The sequence below is a fragment of the Talpa occidentalis genome, unplaced genomic scaffold (assembly GCF_014898055.3).
Source record: "Talpa occidentalis isolate TD23 unplaced genomic scaffold, MPIMG_talOcc4v2.1 talOcc4.12, whole genome shotgun sequence".
Classification (NCBI taxonomy): domain Eukaryota; kingdom Metazoa; phylum Chordata; class Mammalia; order Eulipotyphla; family Talpidae; genus Talpa; species Talpa occidentalis.
In genome coordinates this window covers 19,622,981-19,647,811 of record NW_023601212.1, presented here as the reverse complement: position 1 = coordinate 19,647,811, position 24,831 = coordinate 19,622,981, and the positions used below count along the sequence as shown (strand labels likewise).

General features: G+C 56.3%; 1 protein-coding gene across 1 annotated transcript; it reads left to right on the top strand.

Annotated features, from left to right (window-relative positions):
* TRIM29 (tripartite motif containing 29) lies at positions 1-24,148 on the top strand. The gene is made up of 9 exons (XM_037505450.2): positions 1-991; positions 8,042-8,137; positions 8,918-9,151; positions 10,126-10,324; positions 12,838-12,939; positions 15,153-15,245; positions 17,393-17,488; positions 20,282-20,358; positions 23,036-24,148. Exons 1-9 carry the CDS (start codon positions 185-187, stop codon positions 23,096-23,098), a joined length of 1,767 nt encoding a protein of 588 aa, XP_037361347.1. The 5' UTR covers positions 1-184; the 3' UTR covers positions 23,099-24,148.
* Positions 24,149-24,831: the final 683 nt, after the last annotated feature.

The following is a 24,831-nucleotide window of genomic DNA, read 5'->3' as shown; positions in this document are numbered from 1 at the left end:
CCCGTTGTGTCAGGCCTGTGCCTGCCAGCCCTCCTCTCCCTCCTCCTGGGGCTCCTCCCTGTTCCCTGTAGGTGTGTCTCTGGGCTCGGTGGCTGCTTACCCCACTCCCTGCCGAGACACCCAGTGGAGAGGTCACCCACTGCACAGCCCCGGTGCCCACAACCCACCAGCCCAGTGACCCACCATGGAAGCTGCAGATGCCTCCAAGAGCAACGGGGCCAGCCCGGAAGCCAGGGATGCCCGCAGCCCGCCTGGCTCCAATGGCAGCCTGGAGAATGGGACCAAGGTTGAAGTCAAAGAAACCAAGACCACCAACGGGCATGGAGGGGAGGCAGTTGAGGGCAAGAGCCTGGGCAGTGCCCTGAAGTCTGGGGAGGGCAAGAGTGCTCTGTTCTCAGGGAACGAGTGGCGGCGGCCCATCATCCAGTTTGTCGAGTCTGTGGACGACAAGAGCTCCAACTACTTCAGCATGGACTCCGGGGAGGGCAAGAGGTCACCCTACGCTGGGCTCCAGCTGGGCGCTGCCAAGAAGCCGCCCGTCACCTTTGCTGAAAAGGGGGATCTACGCAAGTCCATCTTCTCAGAGTCCCGGAAGCCCACGGTGTCCATCGTGGAACCTGGAGAGACCCGGCGGAACAGCTACCCCCGGGCCGACACGGGGGGCATCCTCCTGCGCCCCAAGTCAGGCTCGGAGGAGGTCCTGTGCGACTCCTGCATCGGCAACAAGCAGAAGGCTGTCAAGTCCTGCCTGGTGTGCCAGGCCTCCTTCTGCGACCTGCACCTCAAGCCCCACCTGGAGGGCGCTGCCTTCAGGGACCACCAGCTGCTCGAGCCCATCCGGGACTTCGAGGCCCGCAAGTGCCCCCTGCATGGCAAGACCATGGAGCTCTTCTGCCAGACCGACCAGACCTGCATCTGCTACCTGTGCATGTTCCAGGAGCACAAGAATCACAGCACAGTGACAGTGGAGGAGGCCAAGGCCGAGAAGGAGGTAACTGGCCCCGCTGCATCCCAGGCCTTTATGTCCAGTCATGTCCCTCCTACCTGATCTTCTCCACTGGGGCTTCCTAGTGTCGGGGGCTTAAGTCAACTCCCCTCTCCTGGCCCTTTTGCACCCCTGTGCTAGGGATCAGATCGCCGGTTCCCCGATCCCCTAAGGCCTCAGGAGACAGAGGAATTTCCTAATTGAGCAAATAGAGGCCCTGGAGAGAGCATGGGCTAGACCAAGGTCACAGGATAAATTCAAGTCAGATCAGAGAATCGGCACCCATGCCTAGGTGCTGTGCCTGACTGCGATGTTTCTTCTTTTTATTTTTCAAAATCTTTTTTTCCTGGCTTCAGAATTTGCATTTGCAGTTTGGTGGCTCCTTGTTCTAACTGACTCTCTTTCCCCCACAACCCACCCGCCCCCCACCCCCCCGCCCCAACTGGTTTCTTGACTCTCCAAAGACCTCCTTTATCCTTCTCCGAGCTGGGCCCAGTGTGCTCTGGGTATGTGGTTGCGAGTGGACGTGCCTGTGCCTGTAGGAGGACACTTTGGGTGAAGGTTGGTTTTGTGTGTGGGTGGGGGGAGGTCCGTCTATGTATGTGTGTGCGTTTACATGCATGTGGGTGTTTATGTGCGTATGTGGGTGCTTGCATATATCTGTAGAGGTGACACATGTGTTTGCATAAGTCCTGTATGTGTGATGCTGCTGCACTTCTCTGGGGAGGAGCAGGGGTGGGGGGAGGCTTGTGAATGGGGTACACCTGGGCTAGGTGTTCTAGACTCAGCTGTGGCAGCTGCCCCTTGCCCTACAGATGCTGGGCACATTCTCTCCCATGGTTACCATGCGTGGTTTCCCATCGGGGACTTGGCTTTCCTCAGAAGGGGAGCAAGCAGAACCCCCTCCCCACCTAGCCTTCCCGACCAGGACTTTGTTGATTGCGGTCTCCCTGTACCCCATTCCTATACCCCTAAATAAAGAGGGATAAGTTAAAGATGGGGCCTCTTGAAGATTCTTTTCAGAACCCTCATTTGGCCCAGGAAGGTGATGCCCCCAGATGCTACTCCTCGACCCCTGCCTTACTTCAAGCCTAATACTGGGAGCTAGAGATGGGGCAGGGACTTTGCGAGCTTACTTGGGAAATCCAAACAGAACAAGGAGTAATCATCTTCACCCACTGCACCAAGAGATGACAGAGCCTCAGACCGGGCTCTAAGAGCCCCAATGGAGTTCCAGTCCTGGCTTCTGTCTTGAGCTAGCTTAGCTATAAGACTGGCAAAGAGTCCCTTCCGTGTTCTTCCTATATGTGAAACTAAGGGGTTGAACTACACTGAGGGGTTTCAAATGACCCTCCTGAAGTTCTAGGATTCTTGAATTGCCTTCCAGGAGGAGGGGGCAAAAGGTGTCAAGAAGGCCAGGGCTCCAGTTCTCACTTCCATGGCAACCAACACACTTACCAGTCTGTTCTATAGGCAAGGTTTCACCCCCAGTTTCAGCTGAGACAAGTGTATCACCACTGAGAATAGCCTGAGTGCCCCTGCAGAGGCCAGGCTGATCTTCTGGACATACAGAAGGCCCTCAGACAGCCCTCTTCAGGGGCAGCAGGAGCTCAGAGTTCATGTTCTGATCCTGGGGGCCACTGTAGGACTCAGCGATAGAGCGCTGGCCTTTGCGGGCACACGATGTAGGTCAAGAGGCAGAGCTCGGACACACAAACAACCTGGAAGCATCCACCCAGTTACTCCGTGGCTGTAGGTAAACACCACATGGGAGAGGACAGAATTCAGGCTGGATCGGAGATGAGCAATCTATTTGGGGAAGGGCATTGAGGAAGGGCATTGGGGAAGGACATCGAGAGGAAAGGGGCGGAGGGTACGTGTGCTTTAATGGTGCTTTCAGGGGAAACTGATCCACGGAAGTAACCTTAACAGCAGGAACTGCGTGCAGCATGCATGTGTGCATGTTTGTGTGTGTGCATTTGTGTGCATGCATGTGCGTGTGCCAGCAGCACAGAGGAGGCAGGCTGGAGTGTTACCGGGTGGCCAGGAGGCTGAGATGGAGCATTTGTCTGAGCCTGGCTCAGTGGAATGTCAGATGTGGGGGGCATTAGCACATGGCAGGGGGAGTGGGTTGATGGATCAAAGTGAACAAATGTGTCAATCTTGGCATCCTCTGGAGGTGTTCCCTGAACCCCAAACATCAGCCCACACACAGCTTTTTGCAAGGAGCCCGTCCGGAACCTGTTCTGCAGGCTGACTGGTGAGGTAACTGCAGACCTGAGTTGGTGAGTTGTGCGAGGCTATAGATGACACCCAGAGCTGTGGGTGCGCCTCTCCTGGGCCCCAGTCCTACCAGAGATGCCGAGCGGAGGCAGGGTGGGAGAAAGACAAATTGATGTGGCAATAGGACAGACTTTCTAGGGGACCCAGGTCAGGATGTTTCCAGTTCCACTCCAGATGTCCTAAGGGGTTCCGCAGATTTCCTCTGGTCCACAACCCCCTCCCCAACATGGATATTTCCTAGTCTGGATTAGGCTGATGAGATCAAAATACACATATTCATCCTGTTCTGTGCCTCGTGGCCCTTCTATTTCCTAAGTCCTACCCACTGCAGTGGGTCAGGCTGGAGGACCTCGGCCACTGGCCCGGGCTGGGCTCTGCCTGGGATCTGGGTTGGCAGCCTGGCCAGGTGAGTGTGGGCCGCGCTCAGCTAAGCATCACCATGGAGTCCCGGTGCCTGTGTCAACCTCCCATTTCCATTGTCTGAGTCAGCTGGCTTCTCTCACCATGCCCCGAGACTTTCTCATCTCGTTGCCCAATTTGTCCATGGAGCTGCCTGAGCTCCAGGCTGCTGGGCCTTGAGCTTCCAAACAGGGCTGGGCTGGGCAGGAAGACACTGTGTGACAGAGATGACTGGGTTGGAGAAGAGGAACCTGGAAAAGACCTGGGGTCTGGCAGAGGGGGCTGGGGTCACACTCCCCAGAGATCTTGTGGGAGGACTGCTGCCCTGGACAGGGTGTGTGAGAAAGGAGGTGGGATGGCCTCAGCGATGTTAAGAGGGAAAGAAACAAATGAAAGGTTTAGATGGAGGAAGCAGGGAGGGAGCACTACAGCAGGCTGTATGCCAGGCCCTGGTCAGTCCTCCAACAGCCCCTGAGGGTGGGGTTTCCACACCTGTTTTAGGAAGAAATCAGCTCAAAGATGCCAAGCAGCTTACGAAAGTATGGTGCTGGCATTGAGGCCGAGGCCTCCATCTTAAACTTGGCTTCCATGGGAGGGGCAGGCTCTCCCTCGGGTCACTGAGTCCAGTGGCTCCAAGCCGTGTCCTTAGGCCCCAGTTGCCAGGTGAATTGTTAAAAGTGATTCCAGGCCTTATCTCAGGAGCTTCTGTCTCAAGTTGTCTGGGTCTGGGGCCTGTTTTAAACCTTCCTCGGGTATTCTAGTGTGTAGCCAGGGTGGGAACCAGGGAGCTAGCTCCATTTCACGTCACTCGGGGAGGTGAGTGACTTCTTTTTTTTTTAAATTTTTTTTTTTTAATAGAGGCATGTTTATTTATTTATTTGTTTGTTTGTTTGTTTGTTTGTTCTGTTTACACATGTACTGGGTACAGTCAGAAGCGCGGGAGGGTGAGAGAATTCACCAGAGCCAGAGCGGGGAGCAGAGCAGGCAGAAGGACCGAAGTACACTGCTGAGGGGAGCAGCGGGCGGCAGGAGAGGTCTGTGCGCCATGTGGGACCCTCCTCCGGTGGCCGGGGAGCAGCCGGGGATTGAACCGGCGCTGCAGAGGCTGAGGGCAGCTTCGCAACCCAGCGCTCAACCGCTGCGCCACCGGGGAGGCCCAATGTGAGTGACTTCTTCAAGGACCCACTGCTGGTCTGGAGATGGCCTGGTCATGCTCTCCCCACCCCAACATGCCCCGTCCCTGCCCCTACACCAGAGGAAGCAGAAGGAACATTAGTCCCTAATCAAGCGGACTAAAATTGGACTGTTTGACGTCTAGGTGGAAATGGAGAAATCTATCTGGCCTTTCAGATTCTTATCCAGATAATTACCATTTGTCTGAGAGTACAAATTTGGCAATTAACAGGCTCATTTGGCAAATGTCACAGCCAAGGGCCCAAACGGTTTGCTCAGGCTGGGGAAGCTCAGCGCCCATCTCTCCTCTCCGGGGGGCAGTTTGGGTGCATGAGTCCTGGGGGTGCTCTGGCCTGTCTGCACCTGGCCCTGTCCAGGTTGAGCCACCACCAGTTGCTATGCCACGCTCTCAGGGGAAACCTCTGCTCCCCCAAGACCGGAAGGATTTCCAGGCTGGGTGGCCTATGCGGGGCCTGGCCTGGGTAGCAGAGTGAGAGACAGCCAGACGAGTGGGAGAGGGAACAAAGGAGGCATTTAGGAACAGGCCTGGGCAGGGTGAAGGGAATGAAACTGGGAGTAGGAGGAAGTCAGGAGGGAGGTGTAGACAGGGGTGGAGCGGTGGAAAGCTGAGACCCTAACCAGACATTGGTGGCTTTAATCAGATTCCAAGAGGAGAGAGGGAAAGAGGAAGTTGGAGTCCCAGGGGGTGACCAGGAGGGTTTGGGGACTGAGAGCGGGGGAGGGTGACAGGGAAAGAGGTGGAATCAACAAATTGCTCTGTTTGGGAAGCTGGGAGGGGCAGCTGGATGGGAGTGAAGGGAAGACCTGGGAGGTACAGGGAGCATTATGAGGGTAAGAAGCCAGGAAATAGGACCTGAGTCCTTTGGTTGCCTCTTGGGCTTCTCAATTTCCAGCTGTGAAGACTCAGACAAGCTCCATTATCCTTCTAAGCCTTGGTTTCTTCATCTGCAAAATGGGGGTGGCACCACTTACCTCCACAGGGGCTTTTGAGGATGAAAGGAAAAATACCGGGCACATAGTAGATGCTCAAAAATATAGGTTAGTGTCCTTCCTTCTCCTGATGTTGCAAAAGAATCCAGTGTCTGTGGAGACACTCTGTTTCCTATATCCTGCCTTTTCCAGTTTTGAGTAAACCTGCCAGCTGGGAAAAATTGCCAGGAGCTAAATAGATGCTGATGGTCATTCTCCTAGCAGGTGTGAAAGGCCATTCCAGCAGAACAAAGTTCCCAGCGCAAGGTGCTTTCCAAGATCCAGCTGCATCCTGCGAGTCTGGTCTTGCAAGGCAAGCCTTGGGACCAGGCCCCCTCCCAGCCAGACCCAGCTGTCCAGTCGCAGCCAGTGCAATTTCCCTAGTGCCCCAAAGAGTTAAGGAGGCCCAGTCTCTCCTCCGCCCACTGCTGCAGACAGCTCGGCTCCACTTTTGACCCTGCCCTTTCTGTCCCAGATCAGCCTCTTCCGTCTTCCCCTCCCAGGTCACGCTGACATCTCTGGCTCTCCTCTCCACACCTCTGCTGGCACCCCTGCTCCCTCCCTCTCACAGGTTAGACACCCAGGGGCTGACCCACTTGCCCTTGGCCTAGGTTCCGCATTGCTCTAAACCCGATTCTTCTTCCTCTGTGCATTGTGCCTTTTGACAACCGGCTGCTCACCAGCCTTTTTTGCAGAGACCAGGTCAAATCTCTTTCCTCATTTCCTTTTATCACTTTCCTCTTGACAAGAATTTCCCATCTCTAGCAACGGCCATTTTCCAGGCTGTGGGATTTCCACTGACAGATTGGATGCTTCTGAGAATGGAGTGTCTTCTTACTAGAGAGTCCAGGAGTGTGGCAGAGGCAGAATGGAATCAAGAGTTTTCTGTAGGGGCTCTGCAACACCTCCCCAGGCTCCCCCACCTTCCACTTCCTCCATGATTCTCTTCTTCAGGCCCAGCTTTTCCAAAAAATTCAGGGAAATTCTCTCTAGCATCAACCCACTTCTCTGGGCATTTCCCGTGGCACCCATCAGCCCCCTTGGTCTGGTGGAGCTTTTGGAAGGTGTAACATCCCATCTGGCCAAGTTCTGTGACCGGTGCTCCAGACTCGCTGCCAACGGGGCTCACATTCCTAGTGGTTTGTGGTTTCTGCATCTTGACTATTCTTGTGGGTTCTTCAAAGAGTACTGGAGAAAGGGGTGGGACTCTGCCTTCAAAACCACTGTAGCAGAGACATCTCGAGCCCCTAAGTCTTTCTCAGATGCCTTGGTCTCCCAGCCTCTCAGGTGGTGATCACCCACCTGTCTTTGACGGCCTAGAGGGGAGCCCAGCACAACAAAAGAGGTGGCACTTGAGTGGGCTGAGTTGGATTGGCCTCAGTTTGCTGCCTCCCCTCTTGTCTCTGTGGTAGCTGCTTTTCAGAGATGGACCTGTCCCCAAATGGAAGGAAAGTGTGGGTGTGAGAGCTCACTGCCCAGTGCACTCCTGACAGATCCCCTCCCCAACCCAACCTGGACCCCGAAAACCCATGTCCTTCCCCTAAAACCTCTCCTCTCCTCTCTTCTCTCACTTTCACTGTCTTACTCCCCACTTTGACCCCGCCAAGGGACCCTAAATAAAAGTCCTTCTTTTACCCAAGCTGGTGACTGCATTCCCTTCCCTATAAACAGGTTATAGCTGTGCCTGTCCAGACGGAGTCCCTGCCGGAGGCAACCCAAGCTCCTGTTTGCAACACAGGCTTCACGTCATGCCATAGAAACCTTGCACACTGTTACTGCCGTGGGACACTCCCTAGGCTGGGTCCTCTTCCTCCCCTTAGCTTGAAAGAGGCAGGAGCCTCCCTCCCTCTCCCCAGTAGCCCCAGGTCTACTGAAAAGAGTGAGAACACCATAAACGCGCTTCCCTCCTGCTCAGGCTGGGTGCAGGAGATTGCGGATGCTGACCCCTTATAAAGACACGGCTGGGATGGCCAGTCCCAGAGGCCCAAGTTCACAGCAAGATGCTGTTTGACTCGTTGCTGGGTGCTTGGTGACTGGCAAGAGGCCTGCCCTAGCCTCAGTCTCAGTGCCCGTTTGCTGAGTGAAGGCCTGAATGGATGAGTGGTGAACTCTGCCCAAGCTTGCTCCCTGGGTGGACCGACTCCCTGGATCTCTGGTTCTCTTCCACAACCTCCCTGTGACTTTTCTTCCATCCTGGCCTCTTCCCTGCAGACAGAACTGTCCCTGCAAAAGGAGCAGCTGCAGCTCAAGATCATTGAGATTGAGGATGAAGCCGAGAAGTGGCAGAAGGAGAAGGACCGCATCAAGGTGCACCACTGCCCCGCTGGGTTCTCATCCCACCATCGTGCCTGGGAGGAGCCTGACCTTGGCTTCTGTCTAATGCATTGGTCTATGTTTACACCCTACACTCATTTCTTCTGGGTTCCCCTGCTCCCAGTGGTTTTCCCATTAATTCCCCTGCTAAACCTGGGCCAGGCATCCAGGGGGGATCTTGTTCCCTACCTAATGCTCTTTTCACATCATCCCCGGAAATAAAGACCTTAGACTGACCTGTCCTCCATTCTGTGTTCCAATGTCCTTCAGGACTGCTCTGCCTGCCAGACTGCCCAGCCACCGCGTGCATGCCCTTTCTAATTCGCTGATGCCTGTGTGGCAAGGTGGATGTCTGCCCTAGTTTGAGTAATTACAAACCACACTCTGAAATCACTGATTCTTGATCTTGGCCATCTTCACAGCCTGTCAATTCATTTTCTGAAGTTGGTTCTGGTTGAGATTTCAGTGGACACATCCTGATTCACAGGGGAAATTTCTGGGCCCGGAGGGAGTCACCTAAGGGTGGAATGTGGGCTCATGTCAACTCACCAAGGGGAAAGAGCTATAGATGATAAGGAAGGGTGGGCTGGCCATGGGTATTAGTAGACAGCATCCTCCATTGATGCCTTTGAGTTAGATTCTTGGACAATAGGCTTCTTGGGTTGGGGCAATAGAAATGCCTTGGCTCTATGCTATGATCTGAAGAGGCTCCTTGTTAGGAAGACTTTCTGATTACTGAAACCATCCTCTCCCTCTGCCCTGCTCTGGACCTAGAGCTTCACCACCAATGAGAAGGCCATCCTGGAACAGAACTTCCGGGACCTGGTCCGGGACCTGGAGAAGCAGAAGGAGGAAGTGAGGGCTGCATTGGAGCAGCGGGAGCAGGATGCTGTGGACCAAGTGAAGGTGATTGTGGATGCTTTGGATGAGAGGGCCAAGGTGCTACATGAGGACAAGCAGACTCGGGAGCAGCTGCACAGCATCAGTGATTCGGTGCTGTTTCTGCAGGTAAGAAGCCGTTCTTCAGCCATTCGGTCTCTCAGTCCTATCCATTTCCCCAGGCCCTCAGTCAGCATCCTTCCCTGTGCCCATCCATCCACCCACCCACCCACCCACTCACCCATTCATCTATCCAAGCTCCATTACATCTGTCCACGTAATTCTTCTGTCCAAGCCGTCTCTCTGTCTACTTTAAAGATGGCACTCAAATATCACTTTGTACCAACGTCAACTGGTATGTGCTAACAGTGCTCCCGGCTTAGTAGGAAAGACTTCTGTGATTGATCAGTGTTGCCTGCTGTGGGAATGGGAATGGAGTGGCATATGAGTGCTGCATATTTGTCATCTTTGATGTTGTCTGTGTATACATCCACGGTTCCATCTGCTAGGGTTTTTGGGAACTACTGCAAACCCACTACTTGATTAGGTGCTGGGGAGAACAGGGAAGCGTGAGACATGATTTTTGCCCCCAAGGAGCTGCAAACCAGCTGGGAAGATAAGACATGCACAATTAGAGAACAATCTAGGAGAGGGTGTAATTAAATGATAAAGCATGTGGTTCAGGAGATAAGAACTCATGGAGACTCTGAGAAGGACAAGAGGGCTGAAGTCATCTGAGACAGCTTTGTGGAGGAGGTGGAATTCAAACTGGACCTTGAAGCCTATTAGGATTCGAGGAGGAGGGATTTTCCAGTGAGGGAGAAGGGAGGTGAGGAATACAAAGGGTAGGTACAGGATTGAGTATGTAAAGGTAGAGACACCACCAGGCCTACCCAGAACACAAAACTAATTCCGCCCACTTCTCTAGCGCTCCCCAAGACCTCACAACCTAGAGGTAGGTGTGATGGACTCTGCTTTAGGGGTCTAATCCTGGCATCCCATGATGGTTCCATGGAGCTAGACTCTGTGGACCCTTTGCAAAGCGGGGGCCCCTTGACTCCTAAAGACCCAGGAATTTAGTGGCTTCTTTCCTTTCTTGTTAGGAATTTGGTGCATTGATGAGCAATTACTCCCTCCCCCCTGCCCTACCCAGCTACCATGTTCTGCTGGAGGGGGAGGGCCTGGGACAGTCGCTGGGCAACTTCAAGGACGACCTGCTCAATGTGTGCATGCGCCACGTTGAGAAGATGTGCAAGGCAGACCTGAGCCGTAACTTCATCGAGAGGAACCACATGGAGAACGGTAAGTCTCCTCTGGCAGCCAGCCCCCAAGGCTGTGGGCATTTTTCGCCCGGTTCCTTTCCTGTTGCCTGGTGTGGACTACTGGAATCCAGCTGGCCCCTCATTGTACTCAGCCACCCATTCCACCTAAGAGCTTGGACTAGGATTCAAGAATTGTCCTCTTGCCCCCACCCCCACTGAACTTGCTGCCAAAATTATGCAGCTATTACAAGGGGGGCCAGAGCTGGCAGCATCAGGGACACAGGCTACACAAATGCCCCCTCTTGGTGGGTGGTCTGCCAAGCTCAGGGATGGGTTTCTTTCAGATCTGCATCTTATGGTGGGGCCAAACCCAGTAGCTTGCAGACACTATTGCTTATAAGGTTCAGGTGCCAAACCAGTGGGTTTGTAGACTCCAGTAGACTTGACTTTGAACTGCTTCCAGGCTTGGAGTGAGAAATTGCCTGTCACCATGAACAGCATTGAACCCAGAGGCTTGGGCTGGACTTGGCCTGGTGGACCAGGTTGGGGACAATAGGATGTGGAGTGTCTTGGTGACTTACCAACACCCTGAAGTCAGCTTTTTTTCTGAGTCATGCTATCCCCCTCCAGGGACCAACTGAATCATCTAGCAGAAAGCCTCCTAACCTGAGACACTACCCCGTTAATTCCAACCAATCCCATCAATCCCAGTCCAGTGCCTTTAGGGCCTGAAGCCCCACCCTGTGGCCCAGGCCCAACATGTGGCCCTGAGGACACAGCCCGATCAATGACTTCTAGGTCCAAACACTTCAAAAGAGGTGACCCTGTCTTTGGCCTCCAGCTGGAGTCTGTGATCTTTTGGGACTGAGAAAGGGTAACAGTGTACAGAAGTGCTGGGGTCCCAGGGGGTGTCTATATCTTGGTGACATCACACAGTGTCCCTGTCACCTTCAATCACACCTGACAACAATAAACCACTGCAGTAAGCCGATCATTGCCTTTGAGGGCATTTGGATCCTGAAATCCTCTTCCTGTAGCAATGGCAATTACGCTAATGGATATGCCTGACCTTGACCAAGAACTCCGGGTGTGAATTCCACTCATGTTATCTGAGTCTCCCTTCGGGTGCAGTGCAGCTCACAGATGAGAAGGCTGAGGCTCAGAGAAGTAGCTTTTCAGAGGGTACACAGCTCATGAGCACACAGGGGTGCATTGGACTTTAACACTGCTCTTCAGCCTCCCGGTCTTCTCATCTGAGAAACAGCTGCTGCTGCTGCTGGCTGAGCAGAAGGTTTGGGACATGAAATGATGACAGCTCCTGGGACACAAACCTCAGCTGAGGTCTGGTCAGGCCTATGAGAACGGCCTTGAGTGTGCTGAGGTGCTCTGTGAGCCTCCCAGGGACTGTCCAGACTCCTAGCCTCCCATAGTGTCATTTCTAGGTCATGGTGGTGTTGACTGTGGCCTTCACGCAGGTGTGGCCGGCACCCGAGCAAGGTGTGCGGGGAGGTGGCCCCCAGGAGCAGGGAAGGATGCTGCTGATGTCAGCGGCCCTGTGCTTGTGCCTGGGGCCCTGGCTGGTTTGGTTTTTTAGCTGCTGCTGCATTGTTCGTGGGAATGTGTCTAGCTGTGTGAGGTGGGGGTGACTGTGGGGAGATGGTTCGTGAGTCAGACTTTGGAGACTTTGGAGAGACCATTCTCTCCTCCCCGCCCACCAGACCAGGGCTTATGCCCATCCTCAAAGGTCCAGGCCTGAGAGGCACCAGACTGCCTTTATCCTGGGCTGGGGGTGGCAAGGCGCTGGGATATCACCAAGAGGACACTCATTGGTCATGGAGTGCCCCCTGTGTGCCAGTGACCCATGAGGCACAGGTGACAGGGGACAAAGATAAGGTCTCATTTCTTCACTTGCCCAGGAGAGAGGGAGCAGGAAGGACAGAGGGAAAGTGGCAAGAGAAAGGAATGGGGTGGAGATGGGCTGGGAAAGATGAGCTTGGAGCCGCAGATGTGTTTGGGTCTGAGGTTCTGCTGGTGGGTACAGGGGAAAGCAGAAGGTGGGGGAGTCTGTGCTCAGCTGGCTGGATCCCTGGTCAAGGAGGAACCATGTCCCACCTCTCAGGCTGTCAGCTGTGGGTGAGACGGAGCTGGGAAGTGGGGACCAGGAATCAACCCCCAACTCTGCCCTTATCCACCATGTGATGTTGGACAAGTGACCTCACCCACCTGAATCTCCACTTTCTTATCTGTCACACGGGATCTTCAGCCTCAGAGCTGATGCACAGATCACACAAGAAGCGGACAGCAGCGCTCTGTAGAGCTGTGCCGAGACCATTACTCCTATGCGCTGCCCAGGGGGGTGCATGGCTCACGCAGGTCCTCCCGCACCCCAAGGAGCAAGGGGTCTCAGGGCAGACGATTACCTTCTCTGAGCTTGCAGAAGCTCACCTCTCCCGGGGACAGAGGGGCTAGAGCTGAATGAGCAGAGACCAGGATGCCCCAGGGACCAGCTCTTCCTCCCTGCCTGCCCCTGGCTGACATCCTCTCTCCTCTCAGGGAGTGACCATCGCTACATGAACAACTACTCCAACAGCTTCACGAGTGAGTGGGGCGCGCCAGACACCATGAAGAGATACTCCATGTACCTCACGCCCAAGGGTAAGGCTTGCCCCCTGCTCTGGGGACCTGTGGTCCATACACACTCCTCTTGGGTGGAGCGTCTGTCTGTGTTTGCCAGGAGAATCCCAGCATGCACTGTCTTCTGGTGTAATTATTAATAGCACCTCCTTTTGCTCTCAGAAGCCTCTGGTTTGGCACCCCAATCTTCAGAGTCTTCCTCCCCTGTGATACAGGCTATTGCCTCCAGTTTACACCCTCCCTTCTCTGTGCTGGGGGAGGGTCCCCTGATTGTGGCCCCTGTCCACCAGGCCCTGGTTCCTTGGGTTAGTAAGGGTCCCTAGGCCTTGACCCTGTGGAGGGTGGGGGATCCTCCAGAGCATTCCACCATCCAAGGGCAGGGAGAGAGATAGCTGTTGTTTTTATGAATTTCCTTTCTACTCTCCTGGCATGTGGGGTGACGGCTTGGGTGGGGTACAGACCAGCACCTGCCTGTCCAAGCCCTGTAGGAAACTGTCACATTCTTTGGCACCAACAACAAACCACAACACCCGTTACATAAGGGTGGGTGTGCCAGATGTGCCAGTCCTCATGTAGGGGTGTAAGCATGGCTGTGTGGGGAGAGGGGATGGAGGAGAATTGGGTCTGGGGAGAAAGAAGACATGGGAGAAGGCACAGGGGGCTGGGAGGGGGAGCCCAGAGGCTCTGAGTATGATTCACACACACACACACACACACACACACACACACACACACACACACACATGCAGTGGGAAGGGTTTAAGGGATTTGGGAAGATGAGCTCAGTGAATAGGAACCTCCACCACCAGCGCCCCACCCAGGTGAAAACAACACCTGGGCTTCTGGGGAGGCAGCTGGAGGCCCAGGTCCCCCACCCCACATTCCTGCTGTGGGCCAGGCCCCGTGGACTCCTTTTTCCCTCCCAGACACAGCCCCTTGGTTCTGGTTCTGAGAGCATGAGGTGTACCCCAGCATCCTTCACCCTGACCAGAGCCCTCTGGCTCCCCCTAGGGTGAGGGCTGACTCTGACATGACCTTGAGTCCCCCACTGGCCCCTGTGTGGCTCCCCTGCTCTTGGAAGAAGGCACTGAGAGGGGACAGAGGAACAAGAGGGCGACAGTATAAACGTGACAAGGGGTGACTCTGAGAGGCAGGCCTGGTGCCTGGGGTGGTTGCTGCCCCTCGGTGTCCCTACCTGACAGACAGGACTGGAACTAAATGGTAGCATGGATTCCAGCTCTGTCACTGTGAGTCAGGCAGTGGCATTGTGGGCGGAAGGAACGGGTTCATCCGGTGTCCCTGGACGGCACCGGGGGCAGGAGGGGGAGGAAACCTGCCCTTTGGCAGCTCCCAGGCTCAGGGCAGAGGCAGGGAAGGCCCAAGAGAGTCAGCCAGGAGTTCAGGAAACAAGGCCGCCGAAGGGCCACCAGGCTTGGGTCTGGGACTTTGGGGTCAGTGCGAGGAGTCAATGGGACTTCCCAGGGAGGCCCCTGAAGAGGGGCAGCGCTCTCAGTAAACCAGTAGACAGCTGTGACAGACAGAGGGATGGCGGGCACAGCGTGTAGAGGGAAGGCCAGTAGGTGCTGGGCCAGGTGGGCGAGGCTGGGAGGGGCATATCTGGCAGGGCAGGAAAATGCTGAGGGAAGGACCTGGACACTCATGGGGAGCATGTTGTTCCTGTAAGTGGGGCGAGGATCCTGCCTCTGCCTTCTCCAGACTGGGTGAGAGCCAAGCAGGGGAGGGAGCACCTGTGCAGTGTGAATGCCCATCCCCGGGGGCGGGGGCACCTGAAAGAGGTTCATGTGTTAAACTCTTACTTGGCCAGTGCTCTGTCTTCCCGGGAAGCACTTCTTCCTCACAGCACCCCATCTCTGGGCCTCTGAGGTCTCCGACATGCAGGGGCTGATGGCAGGAGGGCAGTGCTGGCCTTTCAGGTCTTCAGAGGACCTTAAGGCCCCCAAGTAGGGCAATCTGAGTACACGCAAGACCCCTCTGCTCTTCGTGCAGTTACTGAAGTGCACTTCACTCTCCAAAATGTCCTAATTGGGGTGACTCAGTGACCCCCCCTGATTTTAGATCCAAGGGGGCTGGTGCAGTACTGGGGTCCAGGTGCTGTGGCAGACCCTGGGGACCATGTGGGGGCCAGGAATCTGTGTAACATCCCATTCAGATGCCATGGGCCCCTGAGTTGAGCTACACTCACCTTTCTGGGTGACGGCCCTTTTGCTTCACAGCTGGAGCCAGGTCTTCATACCAGCCAGCATCCCCCAACCGCCTCCAGAAGGAGATCAACCAGAAGAACTTCAACAACCTCTACGGCACCAAAGGTGGGCGAAGGCTCAGCTCCAGGCTGGGCAGGGCCTGTGTGGGCAGTGCAGGCAGGCACTGGGTGGTGACCAGGGCTAGGCTATGTGGACAGGGGAGCTGGACTCCTCAATGTGAGGTGACTGTGGGCAGGAGGAAGAGGTTGAGGGCCTGGAGATATGTGGGGGAGGGGCCCTGCTGATTTAAAGAATGTGTGAATGTATTACGCATGTGTGCGTGTATGCACATGTGTGTACGTGTGCCTGTGCATACTTGTGAGACATTGTTCCTCAGGCTGAGGGGAGGCAGCCAACATCCAGCCCCACTGGAAATCCCTGAGCCCATGTGCTCTTCCCCTGAAGAGTCAGGGGAACCTGGAACCTGAGGGTAGGTGTGGAGACCCCTCTCGGCAAGTATCAGGTCACAGACTCCCCGAGGTCCTTTCCTGATTTGTTTAACTTCTGCACTGAAAGTTGAAAAGAGGTTAAAACAGGCCAGTTTGGCCATAAGTGGAAAAGAGGGCGCCATGTGAAACAGGGCTGGGCCTGGAAATCTGGGCCCAGCCCAGATTTTGCTCTGGGGTGAGTGGGTGCCTTGGCCTTAAGATCCAGAAGAGGTAAAATGGGGGTACAGATGTGGCTTTCCTGGGGGGACAGCTGCCAAATTCTGAGTCCCCTCTGCCTGGTGCACTGGGCACTGCTGTGCTGTGGGCAGGGTCTTTGTTCCATAAGCCTCAGTTCTGGGAGGCCCTGGTCCCTTCCTAGGGGCACCTGGTATGTACCAGCCATGTGCAGGCCAGCTCCACCAGAACTCCTGCCTCAGGCATGGCTCCAGGAGCTGAGGAAAGAGTGTGGGGGTTTTCAGTGAGGACAAGACCCCCCTGAGATCTCGAGGGTCAGGAGCACCATGGTTCAGGACTGGATTCATACTTCCCCCACACAGCGGGACTGAGCTCCAGGTGGGGGCAGCTGCTGGGTCTGCCTTGTTGCTGCCATAACCCCAGGCCCAGATGGAGGAAGGGTGCAGGAAACATTTGCTGAAAGGCAGACGTGGAAAGCTGGATGAATAAACGGGCAAAGCGAAGGGCCCTGTGGGCCCTCAGAGCCCTGGGGGAGAGGCGCCTTGGGGGTTGGCTACAGAACCTTCCTTGAGCCCTGTGGGAGGGGATTTGCACCAGGCCAGAGGGCCTCCCTGGTCACCTCTGACCTGGAGCCTAAAGTAAGCCCCAGGCCTCTCACAGCAGCTGTGGAGATGCCCCAAGGACTCTGCTGTGGAGAGAGCTCGGCTAAGGAAGGCTCCCAACACACCAGACCTCCAGAGCGGTTGACATAGCTTGCATTATCTGTGGGAGCTCTGCAGTCCCTTGGGGACCCCTGTTGTCCCTCCCATGCCCTCCCCCAAGCCTCCTTTCCCTCTAGACTGCAGGGACTTACTGGGCCAACAGAATTTCAGGAGCTGTGACAGCTGCCCTGTCCCTAAGTTTTAGCTGAGTTTGTACTTATTTGTTCATTTGTTCATTCATCCATCAACCAGACAATGAGCACTTTCTAGGAACCACTCTTGGGGCCTGTCCTGGGGTGATGCCAGGCCAGGTGGACCCCCCTGTGCCTGTGGAGCCCAGGGGGGAGACAGATGATTACTGCTGCAATTACAACCTCTTCAGGGGAGAGGGAGGCCAGGGGTGCAGGGGATGCAGGGTGCCGGACTGAGGCACAGGCGGATGACATGGAGGTTGACTCTGAAGACCCAGCATGTGAATTTGTTCTTGGAGGAGCAGGTGGGGTCTTCTAGAGAATCTGGTCTATGCAAAAAAGAGCCTGGGGCAAGAGAAAGCCTGGTGCGTATCAGGGAGTCAGTGCAGCCTGGCTGGAGTCAGTGATGCAGAGACTGGAGTGAGATAGTGGGACGGGTAGGGCAGCAGCTCCTGAAAGATCTTTGGGCCTTGTTAAAGGCCTTGTACCTTCATCTGAGGACAGAGGGTCTCGAGTTGGGACCAGAATGGCCTTTATAATTTAGCAGGACAACTTGGAGGCAGGAAGGATTGGTGAGAGGCATGATGTGGGGCGCAGTGGAATCCTGGCTTGAGAGGCAATGGGAACTGGAGTCACAGTCCTACCCTCCTCCCCAGGCCAGGAGGCCCAGGTCTGACGCCCCTGCCTTTGCTTCCCAGGTAACTACACCTCCCGCGTCTGGGAATACTCCTCCACCGTCCAGAGCTCTGAGGACATGCCCCCTGTCCAAGGCAACTCCTCCTTCTCCCTGAAAGGTGAGCTCTGCCCCACTGGTCCTGTGCATCCTCACCAATCCCAGCCCTGCCCCGGTGACTGCTGCTCCCCACCTTGTAGGGGACAGAGCAGGAGCCCTAGAGCCAGAGTTGCCTCCCTCCGCACCCCTGCTGTCAGCACAGGCTGGACCCAGGCACCAGCGCTTCTCAGGGCCCCCTCCCCATGCACCATTCCTAGGAGGTGCTGCCATGCCAGGCCTTGGTGCCAAGGTGGGGGCACATATTGCCCTCACACCCCCACCCAGGCTTGCCCTCACTCCCCCACCCAAACTTCCCCAGTCTGTGTCCCACAGGCTTCACGGCGAGTCTTCTTACTGCAGAGGCTTATTTTACTTTGCTCACCAGTGACTCCCAGCAGCAGGGATTCTAGAACCTTGTGGCCAGGCGGCACAGCAGCAGCTTACCAGAGTCCTGCTGAGCTCCGCTGGGAAAGAGGAGGGACTTCTGAGGCAACTCTCCTTCCAGAACTCTGAGAAGGCTGAGCAGTCAGTGACTCTTGTCCCCTGGGCTAGGGCGATCCTGAGAAGGAGGAGCCAGGACCTCAGCTCAGAGTGGGGCCCCCGGTCCTTTTGTCTCTTCTGGAAGGCCCCAGGGACAGCCTTAGCGGGAATGGGGGTAAGCCCAATTACCTTCTGGCAACCGACATCTGGCTTGGAAGAAAGGGGAAGTGGGCTGGGTGGGCCAGGGCAGTCAGCTGCGTGGGGCAGCAGGCTCCTGAGCCAGACCCTCTCCTCCAGCTGTTCGTTGCGGGCTGGGGTCACAGCCTATACTCAGGACAGGGGTTCTTGGAATGGACAGTGAGGGGAGAGAGAAGGGACTATGACTAGAGGGTCTTGGCCTGTAGAACCTCCAGGGAGGTCCTCTCCCAGAGGACTCGCCTTAGCTGGTCTGACTTCCAGTGGGTTCCTACCTGCTCGTTGGTCAAACCTGAATCACAGGCAGGGAAGGTTTGGAGCTCTCACACATCCTCGTGTCTCCCCATCATCTTGAACAGCCTCCCCTGTAGAAGATTTTGCCCTAAGAGGGCCCCTCCTCAGATGCCAGTCCCCACCCCCACTCCACCCCCAGGAACAGCCTAGAGATACTCACTGTCCTGCAGATGAGCTGGGGGCTGCTAGGACAAGTGGGGAGGGGTCTTCTGGGCAGGGGCTGCCTGTGTGCAAGGTCACCTCCCCCAAACCCTCTTGTCTCTGAAGACGGTCCCGACCTGCCCCAGGGCTGGGGGATGCAGAGCGCATGCCTGGAACTTTGGGAGAGGGCTGAGCAAGGAGGCACCTGTGAAGGTGTGACACCCTCTGGCCACTCCTGGGACCAGCACTGTGCTCCTAATGCCTCTCTCTCTCCCAGCAGGCCCTGGGAAAGTCCCCTATCAGTTCACCACCTTGGGACAGGCCACCACAGAATTTTCCAAACCATTGGACGTCAGTGGGCTGTTTAAAAATAATCCCGGTACCTGCCCGCTTTCCAACCTCCCCTTTTCTCTTCCACAGCTGGGCAGGTGGGACAGCCTCTGGGGCTCTCTGCCACTTCTAGGGTGTCCTGGTCCCTCCTCCCCAGAGTCTGCTGGAAGAGGGATGCATGCCTCCATCTCCAGCTTGCCCCCGCCCCGCCTTCTGCCTGCTGTAAGGCTGGTCTCCCCCACCACTGCCCCTCCCCATCTTCACCTCTCTCGAGGCGCATGGGCTCTTTCTGGGAACTGAGACGTGAGATCTGAATTACTTCTCTCTCACACTCCCACCTAGGACCCATGGAAGCTTCTCTGTCCCAGGCTGCCCCCTTCCCCAGGGCAAGGAGAGCCCCCATTCTCTGCTGTCTCTGCCCCCTTGCTAAGGGCCAGCCCCAGTCTGCACTGCAGGAGGTTTCTGGGCCTGTCCTGCTCCCCACCTCCGCCTTAGGGTCGGCCAGGCTAGGGTGGCAGGCTGCCTCAGCGTAGACCCTGCTGGCATTTCCTGAGCTCCCTGGTGTCCAGGGTACAGCCTGTTCTTCCCAGGCACTGTGTCCGTCCCTGTAGGCTGGCACTGAGCGTGCAGAGCACCAAGTGCTTCGCTTAGGAGGGGGTCTGGCAGCCCCCTTTTGGACTGGCATTTTAAGACCATGCCCACACAGCGCCCATTGCTTGCGTACATGCTCTGTGGTGCTCCTGGGCCCTCGGGTTTGCCACATGGCAAATGATCACCCCTCCCTGGGGCAGGGCCAGAGAACCATGCTGGTGGGTTCTGGAGTGCAGTAAAACCTGGGCTCAGTCCTGACTGCTGCTTGTTAGTCACGCAGCTTGGAGTGAACGTTAAGCTCATGGAAACAGGGTGAAAACTCAAAGAAGGTGTATGTCAAGTGCCAGCACAGCTTGGCAAAAGTGGGGAGCACCTTCCACTCGGCTTGGGGCATCCGGGCAGGTGGTGCTAAGGAACTGCTTTCTTGGGCTGCAGGGAGGGGAGGGCCACTGGTGGGAACCTTCAGGGTGTGTGTGGGGGGATTCCCTGCAAAGTTGAAACCCTGACCTGGATTTGGGGGTGACACTTCCCTGATGCCTAGCCCAGCCCCACTTGGTCTACTCCTCCTTCTGTCTGGCTTGGTGCCTCCTCCCCTTGGTCTTCTGCCCCAGGATTTTCCAGTGCAGCCCCCTGCAGGCTGCTGCAGGCCTTTTCAGGAGTGGCTGCACTTAGTAACGGGCTGGATGGAGTTTGGTGGCCACTTTGGAGATGGCATCTGTGCTGCTCCAGCCCCGGAGGTCCCTGCCAGCCCATGCTTTCTCTGACTAGAACTTTCATCTCCCAGGCTATCCCTCACTCCTCCGGAGCCAGAGCCCGAAGGCCCAGCCGCAGACTTGGAAGTCTGGCAAGCATACCATGTTGGTGAGTGAGGGGCTGCCAGCAGAGCCTGCCTGGGCACCAGCATGTCCAGGATGGGCACTGAATGAGTCCCAGGGGCATGCTCCTGGGCCAGTGGGTCCCAGGGTGGAGGGAGCAGGTGGCAGTGGCCTGAATTCCCTGTACACAGCGAAAGGTGGTGGCGACCCAGGGCTGACATGCAGGGGGACCTTCAGGGCCTCAGTTTTCCCATCTGTAAATGGGCAGCCCTGGTCTTTTGTTGGCAGATGGCCTCTGGGGACTATGCTTGTTGAATGACATCTTGGTCCTCGCCAGCTCTGGGAGCATAAAATACTTAGGCAGGGGATGGGCATTGGCTTCCCCTTGCTGGGGCCAGTTTTCCAGCTCTGACAGCATGGAGGCCATTGGGGTGAGGTCCGCAGAGCCTGCAGAGTTAAGAACAGATGCATTTAGGGTTCAATATCTAGTGACCCTAGGCTGGGGATGTTGAAGAACCTCACAAAAGGAAGGAGTAGTCTAGGGCTCCAGCCACCTGCCAGCTGCCACGTCCTGGGAGAGTGAGACCCCTCTTTGGGACTGTTCCTTCATTTTCATGATTTAGTGCTGGGGTGAGATGATCCCTGAGACCCTGTTGACCTAACAAGCCTGACCCCTGCCCTGGGCTGTCCTTCACGTGTGGGGTCTCCACCACCCCAAGTGCTCTTTTGCTGATAGTCAGGCCAGGCCTGGAATGTGGGTGGCACTGGGGGCTCTGCTGCCCACAGCCGTAGCTCTGGCCCCCCACTGTCTTTGCATTTGGAGGTCAGACCAGGGGGAGGTGATTGCTTCGGGCCACAGAGAATGACAGGGGGCTGGCTTAATTGGGAAGAATCTTTAATTTGCCAGCGATGGGAGCTAAGTGATTGTGTGTGTAATTTGGAGCTGAGCCCAGGGGCATTGCAATAGCAGGACTGCAAAGAGCAGATATGGGGGGACAAAAGGGTTTTGTCCCTGCACTTAGCCCTTCCCCCTCTCTACCTGCTTTTCAGGGCCCTAGCAGAAAAGTCTCATCGCTACCTGAGACCCCTGCCTAGACAGGGTGCCTGTGCCCCTCAAGCTGGGAAAATGGAGGCAGGGGCTAGTGGGCACAAATGGTGGGGGTCAGGGGAAGATGTGCTGGGGGCCAGGATGCCTGGAATCTGGCCCCCACTTGCCCCCCACTGGCTGTGTGACCTCATGTGAGTCTTCCTCCGTGCCTCAGTTTCCCCATTGGTGATATGAATCAGATGGCATGGATGACTTTACAGCCTTCCAGCTCTTCCAAGGGGCTGTGACCCTGAGCCAGGGAGGGAACTGGGGGATGGGGTGCACCTACCAGTTGCCAGGAGTCTCTTTCCTCTTACCCACCTCTCCGGGCTCCTAAGAGGACGACACCATTTCCTGATCTGTGATAGATTTTATTGACCTAGCCTCCCTGAAGAAAGGCTCCTGGCATTGCCAGGTCTGTTCCCTTTGCCTTATTCACCGCTCTGGGGTCCAGGCTGGCACTGGGGTCAGGAGACCTGGTGTCGAGACCCAGTTTGCTACTGAGTAGTTGTGTGACTTTGGCAGCCTTCCCGCGCCCTGGTCTCTGTCTCTTCCTTTGGTTAATAGATGGTTTAGCCAAAGTCTGAACTAAGGATTCTCAGCCCTGGCATTCCACACCCCTGAGTGCTGCTCAGGGCCAGACCTAGCAAGGAGCTTCCAGTAGATGCACAGAAGCATCTTTCAGTAGATCCAGGCGGGCAAGGCCAAGGGCAGAGGGTGGGACACCCTGGGTGTCTCTGGTGCTGGGTCAGGGCATGTGAGGTGGGAGGGGCAGCCCCTCCCTGAGGCCCCCTGGGGGCTGGCCTTAGACACTGCTCCTGCCTTCTAGGGGAGGGCGCGCTCTCAGGGCCCTGCCGAGGTGTCGGGCAGAGAGCAGAGCACTGATGTCCTGAAGTGACTCCGGCAGAAACACACAGAGCTGGTGGGAAACTTGTCACGGGCTCTGTTCCGGGAAGCTCCCTGCATCCTGATGAGGACCAGGATGAGGCTGGAGAAGGGGTCGGGGTTGGAGTGGGCCATGCGTAAGGCTGTTCTGGGGTGGTGGCGTGACCTTTCTGCACCACCTCCCCATCAGGAGAGTCACGCAGAAAAAGCAGAAGCAAGCCTGAAACCCTCGAGACTGAAGTGATGGGAGGTGTGTGTGAGGGCCGGGGGTTTGAACTCTGGGACCAGACTGCCGGGGTTCAGATCCCAGCAGCCATGGGCAAGTTGCTCTGTGCTTTCATTTGTTCATCTATAAATGGGGATGATCATAGTAACTGGGTGAAGGTGGGAACTCAGGGAGCCTGTCTGCGTAAAGCCCCCGGGATGGCAGAGTGGCAGAGTGGCAGAGCATTCCACCAATGGGCGCTGCTGGGAGGCCTTCCTGGGACTGGGAGAGGAAGTTTGATGAGGGACTAAGGTTCTAGCTCATCCACCTGTTGCCATTACCGGGGCTGCCCTCTAATCAGGATGTAACCCTGGAGACTGACGACATTGGTCCCCACCCCGTCACAGGGTAGGTAGGGCTTGCAGGGAGGGCTCAGGTCCCCAATGTTGCTGGGGGTTCAGGCCACTGCCGCTTCCCAGGAGAGGTTAGGATAGCCTGGGTCTGGCTCCTTGGTGCCCCTGCTAACTCCTCTTGTTTCCCCCGCAGTCTCACTACCGGCCATTCTACGTCAACAAAGGCAATGGGATTGGATCCAACGAGGCGCCATGAGTTCCAGACAGGCAGATTTGAGGGAGGCACTGCCAGCCCTGCCCCCACCCCAGCTGATCCTGCTGCTCTTGCCTTCTAAGCTACTGTTCTTATCTGGGTGGGAGGGGGCTGGCCCTGTGCCTCCCCCCAGCCTCTCCCTAGTGTCCTCATCAGCCACGCTCCATCCAGGCCTCTCTCCCACTGTGGCTTCTAATGACCCCCATCTCTCCTGTGCTCAGAGGTGGGCCATTCCAGGGGGCAGACAATGGGGCTTCTCCCCCCAGAACTGCCACCTTCTTCCCCTAGAGTGGCATCTTTGGGGTGGTAGTCTATGTCCATGGGCTTCAGCCCTGCTGTCCTCAGGCTTGTTGGCCATTTCCACAGTCCCTTGCCCTGTGACATGTCAATAGGTGCCTGGCCAAGACAGCTGCCCACCTCCCACCCTCCTAGGCCTCCTCCTTCCCTGCCCATCAGGAGAAGACTGGCCCTACCTGTGCCCAGCCTGGCAGAGCCCACAGCCCTGGGAGGCCAGGGGGAATCCCCAGCATCTTGGCATCCTCCTGCCAGCCTTGCGTGTCTCATCTGTTCTTGGCCTGGGGATAGTCCTCTCCTCCACCTGCTGAGATAAGTGATCCCCTCGCGGGATATCATCCACACCTGAAGGTAGCTGCTGGCCCAGCGGCTCTGGAGGAGGCTCATTTTCCTGCAGAACATCTCTAGTTTGGTCATTTGTGTCCTCCTGGGCAAGGGGAGTGAGGCTGGTGATAGCGTCCCTCGACTGGGATGTGCGAGGTTACGTACAAGGTGCCTTCCAGGTGCTCCCCACCCTCACCACGGCCCCTGTCCATCTTCTTCTTACCTCTCACTGCCCCCGACATTGCCTCATGGGGCTCAGGGCCTGGAGAGGAGACCAAACCAGGAGCAGCAAGGTGGGGTCAACCTCTCTCCCCGCAGCCCTATCCCTGGGCCTATGGGGGCAGCTTTTGGGAGTCGGGACATTCAGCCTGGGCTTCCCCCCATCAATAAACCATGGATCACCCACTTCTTTTGAATCAAACAAGTGCTTCCCTGAGGTCGCTAGAGGGTCCAGCTGCAGTCTGCACATATCTGCCCCCCCAGCACGCCGTCTGAGAGTGTGTCCTCTTCCTTCCAGAAGATGTGGCTCCTGTAGGTCTCTCTCCCCACCCCCCCATCTGAGTCCTGGGGTGCAGGGCAGCAGACCGATCTTTTTGAGGCAGACTGTAGAGGCAGGAATGGACACTGTGCAGGTTTTCCCTCAGTGACTTTTCAGGTTTTTACTGGGATTTACCAGGTACACAGCAGGCAGGGGTGCTGGGGGGCCAGAAGGCTGGCAGACCTCCCAACCTCCAGCAAGTCTTCACTCTATCTGGGCTTTCTGGCGTTCTCTCAGGTTCTCTCTGCTTCTCTGCTCTCCTGCTTCTCTGCTTCTTTCTCGGCTTCTGCTGGCATCCCCATGATGCTGCCCTTGAAAGCCCAGGTGAATCCCATCTACCTATGCCCACATGCTACTCCAGGTGCCCGCCATCAGGCATGCATTCAGGACCGCAGGGTTCCCTCATCTATCCTAATGGCGGGAGGGCAGAAAAGCCTGATACCTTTTACCTTACCCTACACAGACCTTGGGTGACAATGAGCAGAAGGGAGTTGGCAAGGTGGGGTCAGGAAGGCACTGAGCACCCAGAGGGTCTGTGTGTGTCCAGACCCCCTGGAGTCCCCAAAGGGAAGTAGGACTG

Bases quoted from the DNA above. Each gene is read 5' to 3' on its own strand.
- TRIM29 (XM_037505450.2), top strand. From the start codon at position 185: ATGGAAGCTGCAGATGCCTCCAAGAGCAACGGGGCCAGCCCGGAAGCC. The intron at 9,152-10,125 runs GTAAGAAGCCGT...CTTTCTTGTTAG, and splicing joins ATTCGGTGCTGTTTCTGCAG to GAATTTGGTGCATTGATGAG. The intron at 15,246-17,392 runs GTGGGCGAAGGC...TTTGCTTCCCAG, and splicing joins CAACCTCTACGGCACCAAAG to GTAACTACACCTCCCGCGTC.